General features: G+C 38.5%; 1 protein-coding gene across 1 annotated transcript; it reads left to right on the forward strand.

Annotated features, from left to right (window-relative positions):
• Positions 1–8,140: 8,140 nt before the first annotated feature.
• Positions 8,141–8,734, forward strand: LOC138877449 (uncharacterized). Its single transcript, XM_070157058.1, has one exon. The coding sequence runs from the start codon at positions 8,141–8,143 to the stop codon at positions 8,732–8,734; it is 594 nt and encodes a 197-aa protein (XP_070013159.1).
• Positions 8,735–18,386: the final 9,652 nt, after the last annotated feature.

An 18,386-nucleotide genomic window follows, 5' to 3' on the forward strand; every position in this document is an offset into this window, starting at 1 on the left:
CTGTGCTATCGCAAGTGCGCGCAGCTCTATGCTTCTGAGGCTCTTTCCCTCCTCACTCTTGGTTGCATATGCGGCCCTTACATCGCATTGGCAGCGTCGCACCTGCGGTCCCCAATCTGTAGGTGCAAAAACAATAGGAGCAGAAAAATTCTGCAACTTCTTCAAAAAATAAAAACCAAACTTTCCGTCAACCATCCGAATCCATCCTGAGGCCCTCGGGACCTCAACCAAACACGCCAACAAGTCACATAACACTATTAAAACTTGTTCCAACCCTCGGAACACTCAAAACAACACTAGAATACAAAATCAACACCGAATTCAAGCCTAAGAATTCATAAAACTTCCAAATTCCTCTTTCGGTCAAAAAGTCTATCAAATCTTGTCCGAATGACCTGAAATTTTGAACACACGTCACAAATGACACTATGGACCTACTCCATTTTTGGAATTCTATTCCGACACCTATATCAAAATCTCACTTATCAACCGAAAAACGCCGAAATTCCAATTTTGTCAATTCAAGCCTAAATCTACTCCGGACCTCCCAAACACATTCCGAACACGCTCCTAAGTCCCAAATCACCTAACGAAACTGACCAAATTATAAAAATTCCAATCCGAGACCATATGCTAACAAGTCAAAACTTGGTCAAATCTTTCAAATTTTAAGCTTCAAACTGAGAATCGTTCTTCCAAATTCATTCTGATTACCCTAAAAACCAAAACCAATGATTTACATAAGTCATAATACATCACATGGGGTTAGTCATGCCCGAGAATTGGTGAGCAAAGTGCAAAAGCTCAAAACGACTAGTCGGGTCGTTACATCCTCCCCCACTTAAACATACGTTCATCCTCGAACGTACCCAGAGTTGTTCCAAAAACCATCAAATCACTATGTAACCTTACCATGCACATACCCAAGGGTGATCCCACGCCACCCTATCTTATATAGGTCCGATAACACAATACAACTGAAATTCCACAATACATCCTAGCCCATAAACCTTGGAACCAATTTTCCACTTCCGAAATCATTTTTAAGATCAGAATCTCCCATCTATACACTGAATAATTTTGAACCAGCTATGATGAAGAGTACCTGCAACCTCAGATGCAATTACATGATATACCACATAACTCAAACACTCACAGCGATTATTTCTAATCACAACAGTTGCTCAAAACATCTGAATTTCGATAATAAGCCTCTTATTAAAAAAGCCTCATTCCAACACTTCCGTATACTGCTAATGATAAAAGAAATACGTAGAAAGCCATAACAATTCCTCAGATCAACCATTCGTGAAGACACTTCTCCCTTGGCAAGGACCATAGCAAATTTCTGAGCTGAACATCAATATTATCCTTCCAACATGCTGAAACCGAATCCGTTTGTATTCATTTTAGATCCCGGCGATCTCATCTAATCCAACATAGCTACTCTGGTGACATGACACATCAATGCCATCTAAAGCCACAACTCATGCAATTTGCACACCAATAAGCAACAATTTGTACGTACTCAATTAATGGAAAATGACTCAAATGAAAGAGTCGCACTGCAAGCTCACCAGTACCACCATAACCCAATGATGAGAACCCATCACACGTCGTAGAAACAGAACACACAAATCCAACCCGAAGGGTCATACCTCCGCATAACTTCGCTGCAATGCACGACCCTATCCAAATACTGGTCCACATGAAGCATCTCCAGTCACTACGCTCAAAATCGACAACCACCCAATAAATTTGGCATGTTGCAAAAATAGAATAGTACCCCAATTCGGATGCACAGATAAATATTACAAAAAAGAAGGTAAGAGAACGAGAAGATATAAATCCAAATATAAGTATAGGAAACCAAGAGGAAAATATTATGTAAAAAATTACAAACATAAAAAACTATATAGAAAAAAAACTAACAGAATGCACCTGTTACAATTGTGGAAAACTAGGACACTTAGCTAAAGATTGCAAATTACCAAAAAATCCAAAGAAGAAACAAATTTCTGAAATAATAATAGACAATGATAAATATACACAAATGGAATAAATAGATTATGAATTAGGAAGTGAAGACAGTATATATGAATTATCAGAAAATGAAAGATCAGAAAATGGAAAAGATATAAATGATAACATAATAGAAGGATCAGACGAAGAGAATTATGACTGAAAAAGATATACAAATCATACAACAAGAAGAACACCAAAATGAACAATCTTCAGAACAAAAAATAATATTTGACACCACTATATTTGAACAAATAAAAGGAAAAGAATTGGACCTAAGCATAGACAAAATACTAGAAGTACCAACAAAAAAAAAATTAGTTTAAAAGACAAAAAGAAGAATACTACGTAGTAAGCCAAAGGGAACATATAATAGACTGTAAATACATTAAAGGTAAAGCCAGAAAACCAATATTAAATAAAAACTGTTAAATAAAGAAATATAGGATATAAAACAAAAAAATCCAATAAAATATGTACATTTAGGAGGAACAGAGATACTAATAAAAGCATGTTTTAGAGAAGGAATAGATACCCCTATAGAAATATACTTAGCAGACGATAGAATTATACAACCTTTAGAAAAAAGTATAATAAGTGCAGTAAAAGGTATCTTAATATACCAAAAATTTAAATTCATAATAAGTGCAAACTATTCGGTTGCAATAGATGATAAAAATATAGATAAATCATTAGTTCTATACTGGAAAATGTCGGGAATAGAACTAGCACCAGAAAGTAAGATATTCACAGCAAGATGTAAAAACCTATATGTCTTAACAACAAAACATAAGATAACAGCTAAAAATAAAATAAATAGAATTAAAATAGAAAATCCGTTCGAAAGAATAGTATCAGTTATAGACAACAATGATTATAGTTATAAAGAAATAGACATAGAAGAAGACTTAGAAATAGTAAAAGAAAGATTAAGCACGTCAAAACGAACAAGTGATGAAATACCAGAAACATCATCAAGAATGAGTACATCAAGAAGAATAGATTACACAACTCCACAAAAATTAATAGAACAAAAAATAGAAGAAATAAACCCACATCATTATTATATAACAGGAATAATGGACCAAAGAAAATATTTAATATTAATAAATACAGGACAAGAAGAAAATTATGTTATAAGAGAATTAATACCAGAAAAAGAAATAGTAACAAAAGAACAACAATGTTCAGAATTACCAAAAGCACTAAGAAAAAGTGGAGAAACAACTGAAAAAGAATTAGTTATTGGAGGAATACCAATACTAATAAATTTCAAAATATATCAAGGAGATAAAAACATTACACTAGGAATAAAATGGTTAGAAAAAGTCAAACCATATAACCTAGAAGATAGGCAATTAACAATAAGTTATGAAAACAAAAAGATAATAATCAAAAGAACCTTAATATAATGCCAAAAATATATATACTTGCCAAGATAATAGTAGAAGGATATTATAATAGATATTATACACCTATGATGGATACAGGAGCAGAAGCTAACATGTGTAAACATAATTGTCTACCAGAAAATAAATGGGAAAATCTAAAACCCCCCTAGTAGTAACATGATTTAACAATGAGGGAAGTATGATAACACACAAAGCAAGGAATCTAAAAATACAAATATGGGATAAAATATTAACCATAGGAGAAATATATAGTTATGAATTCGCAAATAAAGATATATTACTAGGAATGCTATTTTTAGATAAGTTATTCCCACATACTATAATAAAAACACATTGGTGGTTTACTATCCCATGTAAACAAAGAATAGGAGCAAAAAGAGTAAATAATAAATTGAGAAAAACAACACCCTGGATTAAAGGAAGTGAGAAGATCACCCAGAAATTAGAAAATATAACACTAAGCAACCATAATATAGAAATAATCATTTTCTCAATAGACAAGATAAAACAACTCCAAGATAAATTAGAACTACTATATAATGATAATCCCCTACAAGGATGGGAAAAACATAAAACGAAAATAAAAATCGAACTAATAGATGAAAATAGTATAATAACACAAAAACCTTTAAAATACAATTTTAATGACCTAACAGAATTTAAAATACATATACAAGAATTGTTAGACAATAAGTACATACAAGAAAGTAATAGCAAACACACTAGCCCAGCATTTATAGTAAATAAACATAGTGAACAAAAACGAGAAAAAAGTCGAATGGTTGTAGATTATAGAAATTTAAATGCAAAAATAAAAATATATAATTATCCAATACCAAGTAAAATACTAAAATCAGACAAATACAAGGATATAACTATTTTAGTAAATTTGACTGTAAATAAGGATTTTACCATTTAAAACTAGAAGATGAATCTAAAAAGTTGACATCATTTACGGTACCACAAGGATTTTACGAATGGAATGTATTACCCTTTGGATATAAAAATGCATCAGGTAGATACCAACATTTTATGGATAACTACTTCAACCAATTAGAAAACTGCATAATATATATAGATGATATACTATTATAATCTAGAACAGAGAATGAACATATAAACCTACTAGAAAAATTCATACACATTGTAGAAACATCAGGAATTAGTTTAAGTAAAAAGAAAGCAGAAGTAATGAAAAACCAAATAGAATTCTTGGGTATGCAAATAGATAAAAATGGAATAAAAATGCAAACTCATATAGTACAAAAAATAATTAACTTAAACGAAACACTTGATACAAAAAAGAAGTTACAATCATTTTTAGGATTAGTTAACCAAGTAAGAGAATATATTCCTAAATTAGTAGAAAAATTAAAACCATTACAAAAAAAATAAAGAAAGATGTAGAATACCATTTTGACGAAAAAGATAAAATACATATAAAAAAGATCAAAATTATGTGTCAAAAATTACCAAAACTATATTTTCCGGATGAAAAAAGGCAGTTTACATACATAGTAGAAACTGATTCTAGTGATCACAGCTATGGAGGAGTTCTCAAATATAAATATGATAATGAAAAAATTGAACACCATTGTAGATATTATTCAGGATCATACACGGAACCACAATTAAAATGGGAGATAAATAGAAAAGAACTATTTGGATTATATAAATGTTTATTAGCATTTGAGCCATATATCGTTTATAACAAATTTATTGTAAGAACAGATAATACACAAGTAAAATGGTGGATAACGCGGAAAGTACAAGATTCAGTAACAACGAAGGAAATAAGAAGGCTTGTATTAAATATACAAAATTTTACATTTACAATTGAGGTAATAAAGACTGACAAAAATATTATTGCAGACTACCTATCAAGAAAAAGGTACCCAAACTGATGACAGACAAGAAACAAATGATTTATTTGCAATCCTTACTACTCTATCTTTATAGATGGATAGTATGGGTAAAAGATTACAACAGCTAGAGGAAAGCAAGCCAAGTCAGCAGCATGACTGTAAAGATGCGGAGCTAAGTCGATCGGAAGACTCAAAATTTCCAGAGTTAGAGGGAGACGTTGGGGAACTCCGTAAAACCCATAACAATGTTTGTTTACATACAGCTGCAGGTACGAGTAAACAAGTTAATAAGAAACCATATACAAATGCCAATTTGAATAACATATTTGATGAACCAATTACTCCAAAAATACCAAAAGAAGCAATGATTACAACACCACAAACCTCAACCTATGCAAACAGTCTACACCAAAATAAGAAAATATACAACCATATTACCCAGACCTATATTGAAAACATATACAAAATCCAAACATTTCTAAACCTTAACCCCAGAGCAACTACTACAACAAATCCAACACAAGACTATATAACCCAAAAACTCCAAGGATATAATAGACTTATTGCCCAACCAAAGACCAGATCCAATCTAGTAAAAACATGTTACAATTACGGATTACTTAGCATAGTATATACCTATGATGGAGAAGAAATAAGTGGAATACCAGAGATATATAAAGCATTTATTACATATAAAAGAATTACAAAAGGAAACCTATTTTTTATAAAATTCTATACAGCACCAGCTGAGATACTATACGATGAAATAAAACCTCTTATACAGGTTGTAAAAATAGGATTGACACAAGATATGATAATACCAGAAGAAATAGAACAACAATCAGAGATACCAAAAATCGAGATACCGAGTTTTTATGCCAACAAAAGAATAATTGGAATAACAACTATTATCCAAGAATTAGCCAACAATTATCTACAGGAAAATGCCATTTGGAGCTACTACTTAAGAGATCAACTAATGATATATGCAAATTCAAGGGAACTATGACAAGGAGATATGGATGAAGTCCAAAAATGGATTTTATCATTATTAAAACTAGAGATGCAACCAACTACAAGAGCACTAAAGAAAGGATTTATTTCCAACGAATTACTAACAAGATACTGCAAATTAGTAGGCCACAAATACCCAGATCATATATGTTCAAAGTGCAATGGAGAAGATAATTATGTACCAGAAGTACAACTGGAATAAAGATACCAGCATAAAAACAAAGGAAGACAAAGACAGCAGACAACTATGGCAAACAGAGTATGTAAAAAGTCGTAAAGTAAATAGTACGAGTCATATTCATGAACAATAAAGGTCGTTCATGAAGGGTCGTTTGTAAATAGTAAGAGTCATTTGAGTATGTAAAAAGTCGTAAAGTAAATAGTACGAGTCATATTCATGAACAGTAAAGGTCGTTCATGAAGGGTTGTTTGTAATTAGTAAGAGTCATTTGAGTTTTCTATATATAGTCTGTATCCGATAAGAAGGAGGGAGACCCTCACCTTCTCTCTTATAAGAATTTTAATTTAAAGTCTTTCATAATAACAACTATGGAACATTCAAACGAGCTACAAGATCAGGTATGTTTATTCATAGTCATGTCTAACTAAACTTTTGTATTCCTTATAATCTCTTGAATATCATAACTGTTTATCATGTTATAGAATTATTATAAAGAACATCTTGAGAAAGCTTGCCATGTCTAATAATGTTGAGAGTAGTTAAGCCCAGACTATGCCATCCTAAGGTCAAAACTGGTAGGCAAGGAAACCGTTTAGGGGAGTAGACAGAGTTGAGGCGCTGTTAGGGAAAATGATTGAAGCAAGAAAAGCATGGTAGTGGCCAGAAAAGATTGTTCAGAATAACTTATTAAAGGATGATAAACAAAGAGGTTAGAGGGAATATGTTTAGCAAACACATGATAAGAATAAATAAAAATAGATCTAATGAGCAACCACACATATCTACTAGATGATAATAATGATTACAAAATACTCATATTATATACTTTTAACCAACTTAATAACGATATTAGAAGAAAAATTTACGATATTTTGGTTACTTTTGAAATAACAAACATAATGGAACAAGGATATACAGAACTAATTCTATTAAAGGAAATAGACGAATTATATTTGTATGAACTAGATTTATATTCAGATTAATGATCAGCTACGAATATCTCCAGTACTGGTTACGAACTTTAGAAAATATAAATTTATTAGAAAAATTACTAAGTGAAAATGTAGAAGAATATCAAAGAACCCAAGATATCCAATACTTAGAATACACGAGAGAAAATATAAAAGAAATTTCAAGGTTAATTCCGCTAGCCGCAAAATATTATGAAAAAACTAAGGGACCCGACCGAATTTGGGAATTTGGTATCAGAGCCAACAAAAGTAAGATAAATATTAAACATTTACCCAAATAAGTAAAACCATGGACGATAACACTAAAACTAATAGTACAAAACCGCAACAAATGCCCATAAACAATGACTCAATTACAGAAATTAGGCACATTAAAATAAATAAAAAATTAAGGAAAGCAAGAAAGAAGCTAAAGAAACTATACCCAGAATATGAATATTTAAGTATTACTAAAATAGCCAATGCTAGGCTATCTAAATTAATAGATACTATATCCAAAATGGAATACAAATATATTTACTATCTTAAAAATAAAAGATGAATAAAGAAGAATTCGCACTAGAAGAAAAAACATATGAAAATCCAGAAGGATTAAAAATAATAATAATATTTTCTAACTCAGGAAGAAGATACAAGAAAATAGGAAATAACCTAAACTTAATGTTAGAAAAAGAAATGGTAAAACTAGAAGATAGTTTAACTGCAATGATTAAAATAACAAAAGAAAATGAAGAAATAGATAGAAAACGAGAAATTAAGGAAATACAACAGCAAGGTAAAGAAAAAATACAACAGATAGAGGAAGTAAAGAACACTAAAATAACAGAATTAGAAAAAGAATTAGAAATGCTAAAACAGTTATATGCAAGTAGACAAAAAGAAAAAGAAAAATGCAAAGAAGAAGAACAAGAGTTAAGACTGACAAGTGAAATAGAAAAATTTAAATTACAGTTAGAAGAGGTACAAGATAATCTACCAAAAATAAGCATAAACGAAATAAATGATCAAAGTGATGATGATAAAGATCTCGGAGAAGACTATTCAGAAACAAGTGAGACATATACAGAAATTATAGAAAGAACAGAAAAGACAAAAACAAATCCAGAAATAAATACAGGAGATATGACCGAGGATAAACCAAGCACATCAGGAATAAAAAATCCAAAACATCTAAACATGAGCTATTATAGAATAAGTTATGATTCACATGATAGGAACAAAACATTATGGGATAAAAGGCTAAATAGGAAATGGACCCAAGACAGATAACTGAACAATGTAATTTTTTAGATCTAGATTGTGTAGCAGATATAAATAAAACAATCCAATTATGGATAGGATATATCTCAAAACAATTAATAGATAATAAAATAGCAATAGCTGAAACACCAGGATATATAGAAAGAACACTCATAAGAACGGTAAAAATATGGTTACAAAATTTAACAAATGAAAGCTTAGATACATTGAGAAGTAATAAAAAACATGATGGTACAATTTCAACAACAGCTACAGAAATATTATATAAATATGAAATAGCGATAAGAAATGAATTTAGTAGTATGACAACAGAAATAGAAGAACAAAATAAAGAAAAAACTACAAATAGAAATTTAATGACAAAATTAGCAATATGTAATATGTGTTATATAGACGAATATACTTGTGCATTTAGAGACTATTATTATAAAGGAACATATAGTACAGATGAAAGTAAAGAAATAAGAAAATTATATTTTACCAAATTATCAGAACCTTTCAGCTCAAAAATAATAAAAAATTGGAATGAAGCAGAACTAGAAGATACCCTAGGAGCTCGAATAAATTTTTTACAAAACTGGTTTATAGAATTATGTGAAAAATATAAAGAAAATATCAAAATGGATAAAATATTAGTAAAAAATTTGGCATGTTGCAAAAATAGAATAGCACCCCAATTCGGATGCACAGATAAATATTACATTTTATTGGGTTTTTTACTTTTATATCCTGTAATATATTTTTGGCATTATATAAAGGTTCTTTTGATTATTTGGTCTATTATTCCTGTTATATAATAATGATGTGGGTTTATTTCTTCTATTTTTTGTTCTATTAATTTTTGTGGAGTTGTGTAATCTATTCTTCTTGGTGTACTCATTCTTGATGATGTTTCTGGCAAAGAAATTGACATAACATTACAGAACCCAAAAAGACACAACCGATACGCCATCCGCCGAGAAATACCCAATACTCTTCCCGCTCGAATTCCACTGAGAGACCCCAATAAAAACTGCACCACATGTGCCAAAAACCAACAAGTCCTAACGCCTCGCAACATGGAAAGGTAACTCATAGATCTCCCTTAAGCTCAATAAAAATCGAATCAACACATCCCTCAATAATACAACTCGAAGTCAACCAAGCCGACTCGATGTAGAACACACATCCATATTGGCCTACCAACGAATCCCGTACCAAGGAGTTCCTGAAGTTGCTCCTTCAACTCCTTTAACTCCGCCGATGCCATACAATATGGTGCCCGACACCAAATGAATACCGAAATCATAAACCCTATTCGGCGACATGCCCGGTAGCAGGAAACACATCCAGAAAATCCCTCACCACCGGAACTGAATCAATGGTAGAAGTCTCTGCACTGACATCCATCACGAAGGCCAAATAAGAAAGATAGCCCTTACCATCCATCCGCTGGGTCTTCAAATATGAAACCACCCTACTGGGTACATAATCCATCGAACCTCGCCACTCAATCTGTGGCATCCTCGGCATAGCCAACACCGTCGCCTTAGAAGAACAACCCAGAATATCACGACACGGAGATAACTAGTCCATACCCCATACCATACCAAAATCTAGCATACGAAGCAATACATATCCACACGGGTCTCCAAACCTTCAATAGTTACAGCACAAGACCGATATACGCAATCCACAACTATGACCTAACCTGTTTATGAGAACTCCCTGTCTTTAAATCCATACAGCATGTGAATTACCATATTCGATCCCAACTCCACCGTCCGAATATACAACACACCTCTAATACCCAATCATCCTTAGAGAGGTACTCCTATAATTCTTTTGTGCCACCAAGCAAACTCGAATATCAGTAGTCGATCCAACAAGAGAGTGCTGCAATATTAACAAAGTATCCTCAACTCAAACACATCCCCTTTTCTAAAATGTAAACCCTCATCAAGCCACACCAATCAGTGATCTTATTTATCTAGTTATCTAAACTGTCCATGCCACCTAAGAATTTGTGACCTTCCTTTCAAAACTGAATTGTGACCTTGCACATGCAAATCTCAATCTTACATAACATACTGCATATACCATACCATCCTAGGATAAACATGAGAACTTCAAGTCCCTTCCGAGCCACAAGCAGCTACATACTTGTACGCGGCAAAATCGGAAGGCTGGATTTCTCGCTGTCAAGACATTTCGGAAGCATATCCCGGAGTCTCGAGAGCAGGAGGTCGCGACCGAGCTCTCAACCTCGGGGATCGTTGAAGTCGACTTAGAGGGAACAAAGGACGAAGCCAGAACAGAGGAAGAAGCTCTCAAGGCACATGGCTACGCCTGACAAACCCAACCTATCTAGAGCCTATGTTGTAACATCATGTCAATCCATCCCATCACCGTACTTTGTACTTAATCTCCATAAAGGGCTGATAGAGCTCCACTTCTCCATGAAAGGAAATAATATCTTCTCTCTCTCTTTATAAATTGCTCATTCACCTTAGTTCGAAGTTGTTCATATTCGATCGTCCTTTATATTGGCTCGAAACCACCCTTGTATCTATTGTCTCTTAACTTGTTCTTCATTATATAGCTCGATATTGGCTGAGAAAAGCCTTTCCTAATCACATCTCTGCATATCATCCCTTCCCCGACTATCCCCGATAGCTTGATATTGACTCAAGCCTCGGCCCCCAAGGCCTTTATCGGTCCGCTCCACACTCGGGCAATGGGCCCTTCGGTTTGCTTAATGCCTCGATTTAATTTGTATTTTATCGTTATACTACATAATCTTAATACAAATTGCCCTTAAAACTAGCTCGAGAATAGATCACGTATTTTTAGAATAACATTTACAAATTTTATTGTTGTTATCATTTTTACGGTAAACAATTTGGTGCCTACCGTAGGGCTAAAATAATAGTGATTATTTTCTTGCTGGTTTCGTCATGCAAACATACGTTATCTTTTCATGCTTTTCTTGTCCACGATCTTTTGATTTTAGGTTAATGTCTGGCTTGGTAAGTAAAATCGAGAACGGCTACCCCGAGAACCATGGCGAAAGCAGTATGGCTGTTCCAATGGTTGGCACGATGCCACAGAACCCTGATAATGCATTTGGGTCGATTCAAGCAGACTCGGGCTCGCGAGGCATGCAACAGGTCTACGAAACCTCGCGCACTAATGATAGCATATGGCTCGCTAACCAATAGAAAGCTCAAAAAACCCCAACCCGGTTAGAATGGTGAGGTAATCTTCATGTTATCTTTGATATGTTGCAGGCACGACAGTTGGCTATCGCACAGTTGCAAAATCGCCCAGAGACCCCCCACGCAATAGAAATGAGGACACCTTCTCACGATGAGTCGGTATCCGGGAGGTCAAGTAGCGACGAGTCAGTGACCAACTCCGGTGCAGCAAAGATGAAGGGGAATTTCCTCAAAAAGATCGAATCAGGTAGCGACCCCCAAAATGATGGATTCTAGCCCGCCCCTCTGAGGAATCTCGAAGAAACTCTCCCAATAGAAACTATGACACAGCGCCACCGCCTGGCACCTGGCCCCACAAGCTCACTCACCATGCCAGCATGGTCTTCCACGGAAGCACGTGCCCACACCGTCAAAACAATACCGAGAAGGCCCAGCACGCCCAAGGCCGAGCAAGAAGAAATGAAATACCGCGAAAGGCCACATCCCGTTCCACGACAGGACGAACGAGATTGCTCCCAGTTTTGAATGGTTGGACAGCTCAGACCTTCATCCGAAGCCTAAACGAAGCATGCCCAACAACTCCAGGACGTCTCAAGCAAAGCCGGATCAGGTACCCAGCCGAGGACTGGTTGGATAACCACACCCGATATCAGCCACAAATCAAAGTCGTAGGGAACCATCCGGGAACCTTCTCGGGCTCGGTATATCTAAGCAGACTCTCGATAAAGAAGCTGATGCGAAGCAGATGGAGGTATCACCCATGCGCGACAAATGAATGGAATGACCTAAGACGTAGACTACCTCGCAACAGTAGGGAGATAGCCCGGGGACAGCATCCTCGAGGAACATCTGGTGGAACCAGATTCAACAAGGCGCACCTGGTAAGGGAATCCCCCCCAGCCGGATGCAACTTCGGTATGACTGTGCCAAATATCCTGATCACCATAACCGAGGGCGCATGAGATCACCAGCCCAAAAGAACGACGACCTTGCTATTCAATAGGGATCGCCACCAAGTACCACCAATCGTTCAGGGAGGAAGTGGAGTAGGAAAGATAAAGTTGACAAGCCACAGTGTATTGTCACGACAGGAATAGGGCGACGACACCCTTCAATGATCCGCAGAACATAGAGAGAAAGCATTCGCCGTCAGGGAAAGACGGATCCGGGGAGTATGCCCAAAGGACACCCTTAAATCCGGGAAAAGGGACGCCGAGACTTCACCTCGGCCTCGTATTCATGCGCTGGTAACCCCTCCCTCATTTAGCCTATTCGAAGTAAAGTATGCGTTCATAAGTGCATGTGTTTCGACCAATCTCGCCAATGGCGTCAGGCTAAAGCCAATAGGGAAGTTCAGATCGGCGAACCTAATCACTCCCACACTTCAAACCTTTGATGGACTCCAGACGCCGATCGCCACAACAATCAAGAAAGCAACCTCCCCCTATACATCTCGGCTGAGCTCGAACTAGGACGTCGAGCCCGCGAAATGCGGATGTTTTATTCAAAGGGCAGCGGGTGTATCACCCAGAGGCAATCGCAACCCCACTCCACCAAATGGATAGGATTCCCCGACAAAGGTAGGACTAAGGAAATATACCACCATACAACCAGCAGCAGGCGTCGACTCCTCTGACCTCTGAGAGACCCAAGGGCAAGCGGAGCCGCACATTCGACTAAGCCTAGTTGAACACGGCGAAAGGCAGCATTAGAGCTCGCATCCCGGAACAGTGGGAGAGGACCAAACCTCGGAAACATTTCCTGCATGCCCCACAACAGGGGAGGATTACTTTGTCCTTTTGCTATCCCCTTTCCTTTTTTTTACTAACCTACGTGCAGGCAGCCAACCAAGGCATTCAAAAATCCTAAACTCAATCTGGAGATCCTAGATCTCTATGGGATCATCTAAACTCTCTATCCTCGAATAGGTCGCCAGCTTGAAGGGAGGTCCCGCCCGCAAGGCTATTAGCAGAACAACATACCCTCCAAAAGGGGACCCGACGAGATCACCAGCTTTCCATCTATAATCAAGCGACGTACGACGGTTTTTTCCTAAAAAGGCACCGTCCCCTTGGAAAGCCCAACAAATGGCAGGCTAGGCTTCGAGATAGAGCCATACAAGTAGGTCAGACGATCGGAGGAACTGAGCCCGTGTGGGCTGAGCTCACGACAACGAAACAATATGTACTTACAACCTATATCTACGCCAAGCAATGAAGAATATATTTTCGGCATTTCATCACGGCCTATATCTACTCCGAGCAATAAAGGATATCTTCTCGACATTTCTTATTTTGAGAAAGATTATTTAGACATATTCGTGGCAAATGCTTCTCCATCGAACGGGTCCCGATATATTCGGAGACTTAATATAAGCAATTCAACAACTTGCACGACCCCAGGGTCGGAACTCTGAGTCCATCGAGGCCCTGGAAGGCGACTCCGAGCTCACGAGAAGCTGTCTTCAAGATCAAATAAGCTCGATGACTCGGAGACTGCTATCAATCACCATACAATTGGAAAAATCTGAAACTCTAAGACCCCAATGGCCAGCTTCGGCATAACCAGATATATTCTACAAACTGTAAGAACTCAACAGGCATGACAAATTGTAAGACCTCAATAGGCATGACAAACTGTAAGACCTCAATAGGCATGAAAATCCCGATATTTGGGCTATACGTTGCATTTGTAAGAATCCCTAAAGGGCATACCCTCGACGTAGACGCCTACACTATCACTAAGGGATCAAAATGGCTACGGCCAAACGCATACGACCACGGTCGAAACGGCTGATACAACCCAAATAACGCGACTCGGGAATGCCGACTATTGCTAAATAATTGCAAGCCATTACTCCGATATACTTCAAAAAGAACCGGAACAGGCTTCCCTCCAAAAGCAAAATGAGCTCCGATAATGTCGGCTCCAAAAATACAAGAGTGTCGATCTACTCGACCTACAAGCTATGAACCTTACGAGGTGCTCGAAACACCGCCGACAACTACTTGAAATCGAGGTTCCTCTAGAACCGACGACGGGTCAGGCAAAATACTATAAAAAACCTTAATGAGCTGATACAACACCTACATAAAGCCCACAGGCAAAAAATAGCATAAGATCTATTGTCACCAGCTAAGCAAGCCTACGGGCCACATATCAAAAGGTCTCTACGACCAAACGGCATAAAAGCCATTATCGCCAGAATATTGACAACTTGAGGATTAAAATGAGCTTGAATCGTAACCCAATTCGGAAACCAGATCCAAAATAGTTAACTATGCAAGGCTACGGGCCACATATTAAAAGGTCTCTACGATCAAAATGACGTAAGTACCACCATCGCCAGAAATTTAAGGTAATTCGAGGGTCAATCACAGCTCGGATCGCAACACGACCAAGAGACTGGGCCCAAAAATTGCCAAACGCCCAAGGGCGGGAAATGAGAAGACACTACCGCCAACCGGAAATTTATGGTAATTCAAAGGTCGATTACAGCTCGAATCGCAACGCGATCCAGAGACTGGGCCCAAAAATGCAACATGCCTAAGGGCATGGCGCAAGCGCCATTTTCACTACCTAGAGTCTCGATGAAGTTTAAGGGTCGATTACAGCTCGAATCATAATACAACTCGGAGATTGGACCCGAACAATTACAATATGCCTAAGAGCGTGGCATGCAAGCCATTATCGCCCGCCAAAAAATCAGGGAAACTTAAAAGGTCAATTACAGCTCGGATCATAACACGACCCAAGGAATGGGCCCAAAAACTGCAATAAGCCTAAGGGTATTACATGTACGTTACCATCGCTAGCTGAGTAAACCTCTGAACCAAGCGCCTGTAAGGTCACTTCGACCTAAAAGGCACAAAAACCATTATCATCCGCCTATGCGGGCAAGGAAAAACCTAAGGGTTAACTGGAGCTTAATTTACAATGTGACTCGGAGACTGGATCCAGAGTAATCGAAACAGCAAATTCCCAAGGGCACAAGATAAATACGACTACCGCCAGCAAGCGTGGACACAAAAAATACAAAGACAGGAAGGCTCGAGTCGGAGCCCGACTGAGAAACTAAGCCTAAGCGGTCGGGCCGAGCACGGAGGTCCAGCACCTGCTCTCACCCAGAATCACACTTAGCAGTCCACGGGATCGTCCGATCAATTCCGCACTGAGAAGGACCTCACCAAACACCAAGACCAGCCTATCTGATTGAAAGTAACAGCAAGAAAAAGGTACAGAAGAAATAAAACTTCGAAAATTCTCCTTATATATCATGTGCGCAAGAAAAAGTGTGTTCCTCATCTACAGGCATGCCCTACTTATATTCGGAGGAAAGCTACAAAATGGCAAAATCTACCCTAAAGAGCTACAGATTGCCAAAATCGCCCTCAGTAACGTTGACGAGAAGCGACCAAGCATTGCGCTGATCCGACCGTGCTTGAGCCTATTCCTCCGAGGGACCGAAGCCCCTTGCGCTGAACTCTTCGAGCACCTCTCTCCGGATTTGCGGTGAACATACTCCTCTATCCTCCGCTCCAGGTCAAGGGCTTGCTTTAGTTCAGCTTGGGCATCAGCGGCATCCTTCACACAAATTGCCATCTCGCGATCAGCCTTAGTTCGACCTAAAACCGCCCCCGTTCGAGCATCAACTATCTCGGCTCTGACCTTCGAGAGGTCAGATTCATGTCTCCCAATCATTTCTGCTTGAACTTTGCCATTGTCATGAGTCAAGCGAAGCTGGACCTCGACAGTAGGGACCTTGGTCGAGGCACTTATCTCCTTCAAAGCCCGAGCCTGCGCTTGAGCCCTCAGCTCCCTGCAAACAATTTTGACGCAGCTGACATCGCCTTTGAAGTACTCCAGAGCCTCCAACTTTTTCTGCAACTGATATGGCAAATGGAAATCAGTCCCAAGGTCAGAAAAGAGTAAAGCACGCACCACAGGAAATTACCTGCTCCGCCAGATAGCTTTGGTAGTCCGAGCTTTGGTGTGCCTCATATCGCCAATGCTGCAGCTCTACTTCCCTCTCCTCGTTAAGGAGCCTAAGGGACTCACACTCATCCCAAATTTTCTGAAGCTTGGCTCATTGACGAAGCATCTCGGCCCTAAGCCTATCGCAGGCCTGCACAAGGGAGGTTAATAGAGGGAGGAGGACACGAGATATAGGGAAGTTGTGCATGAACTCACCACGAAGTGAAGCCGACGGACTTCCTCGAAGACAAAACACACTCCTGTTGGTCCTTCCCCTGCAGCCCTAGAAGAATCAACCTCAGGCACGACATACTCACTCAAAGGAACCGCCGGCCGGGAATCGGGTAACAGACTCGGGCAACACCCCTTTCCCAGAAATACGAACATGAGCAGCACCACGGAAAGCTTTGTCACACCGCAAGTGTTGATCCCTCTCATCGCCATCATCCCACGGACTAGAGGCCAACGGTTCCTCCCGCTTTTTGGAATAACTTTGCCTCGTCCCAAAGAGTCGCTTGATATTACGGCGAATCCAACACAAACGGAAGGGGAAAGTGTTACCTCAGGTATACGAAGGCAAAACAAAGGAAACATATGCACATACCTTGATGTTGTGTTCCCCATCCGGTACTAAGCATAGCTCGCCATCTACGTTCGTCACAGGATGAATGGGTCACCAATTTTTGGACCTAGTTGGGCAGATCGTGAACTTCACCCGGTGTCCACGAAGTTGCTGCAATAAAGGAAACAACATTATTACTCAGCAGATTTTCGCTATAGACAAGAGCTAGAAAAGCGCCAAACGCCTAACTCAAGTGCGTGATTCCACCCTTCAGAAAATGGAAAGGACATCGTAGGAATAATATCAGTTGTCTGAACCCGGATAAACCAACTAGCCCACTCTCGATCCCCGCCTTCCTCGTCGTCAAAAACAAAGGCGTGGATGAGTGGCACCTCAGAGTTAGCAGGCCTCGATGATGAAAGGGTCGGTATATCCTGACAAGGCAATCAAGCGTGAATTTGAGCCGAACCTTCTCCACAAAAAACCTCATCATCAACACCGTTCGCCAAAACAACGGGTGAATCTATGCCAGAGTGACCCGATGTTTTAGACAAAATTCAATCACAATCCTATCAGGAGGGCCAAAGGCGAAAGGATACAAATACACGTTCAGTAACCCATCAGTGGAGTCCGCAATGCCCTCGTCGGGGGAAAGCACCTGCAGGACTACCCATTCGCTCCACCCGCAGTATCTCCTCGCCATCTCCAGATGTTCTCCCCTTAGCAAAGACACCGTCTCCAAAGCAAACTCCCTTGATTCTTGAGCGCCAGGAGTAGCACTCTTGGCCTCTTGTGGGATCGGCCCCAAAGCACTTTCCATGACTATGGCGAAACTAACAGGCCAAAGCAAAGGTAAACACCAATACTTTCGCACCTAGAAAGATGTGGTACCCTATATCGGAACAGAAAGGCGGCTATTCGAAAATAG

This window comes from Nicotiana sylvestris, chromosome 9, assembly GCF_000393655.2.
Source record: "Nicotiana sylvestris chromosome 9, ASM39365v2, whole genome shotgun sequence".
Classification (NCBI taxonomy): Eukaryota; Viridiplantae; Streptophyta; class Magnoliopsida; order Solanales; family Solanaceae; genus Nicotiana; species Nicotiana sylvestris.

Excerpts from the sequence above, each read along its gene's own strand:
- LOC138877449 (XM_070157058.1), top strand. The coding sequence starts at position 8,141 with ATGGTAAAACTAGAAGATAGTTTAACTGCAATGATTAAAATAACAAAA.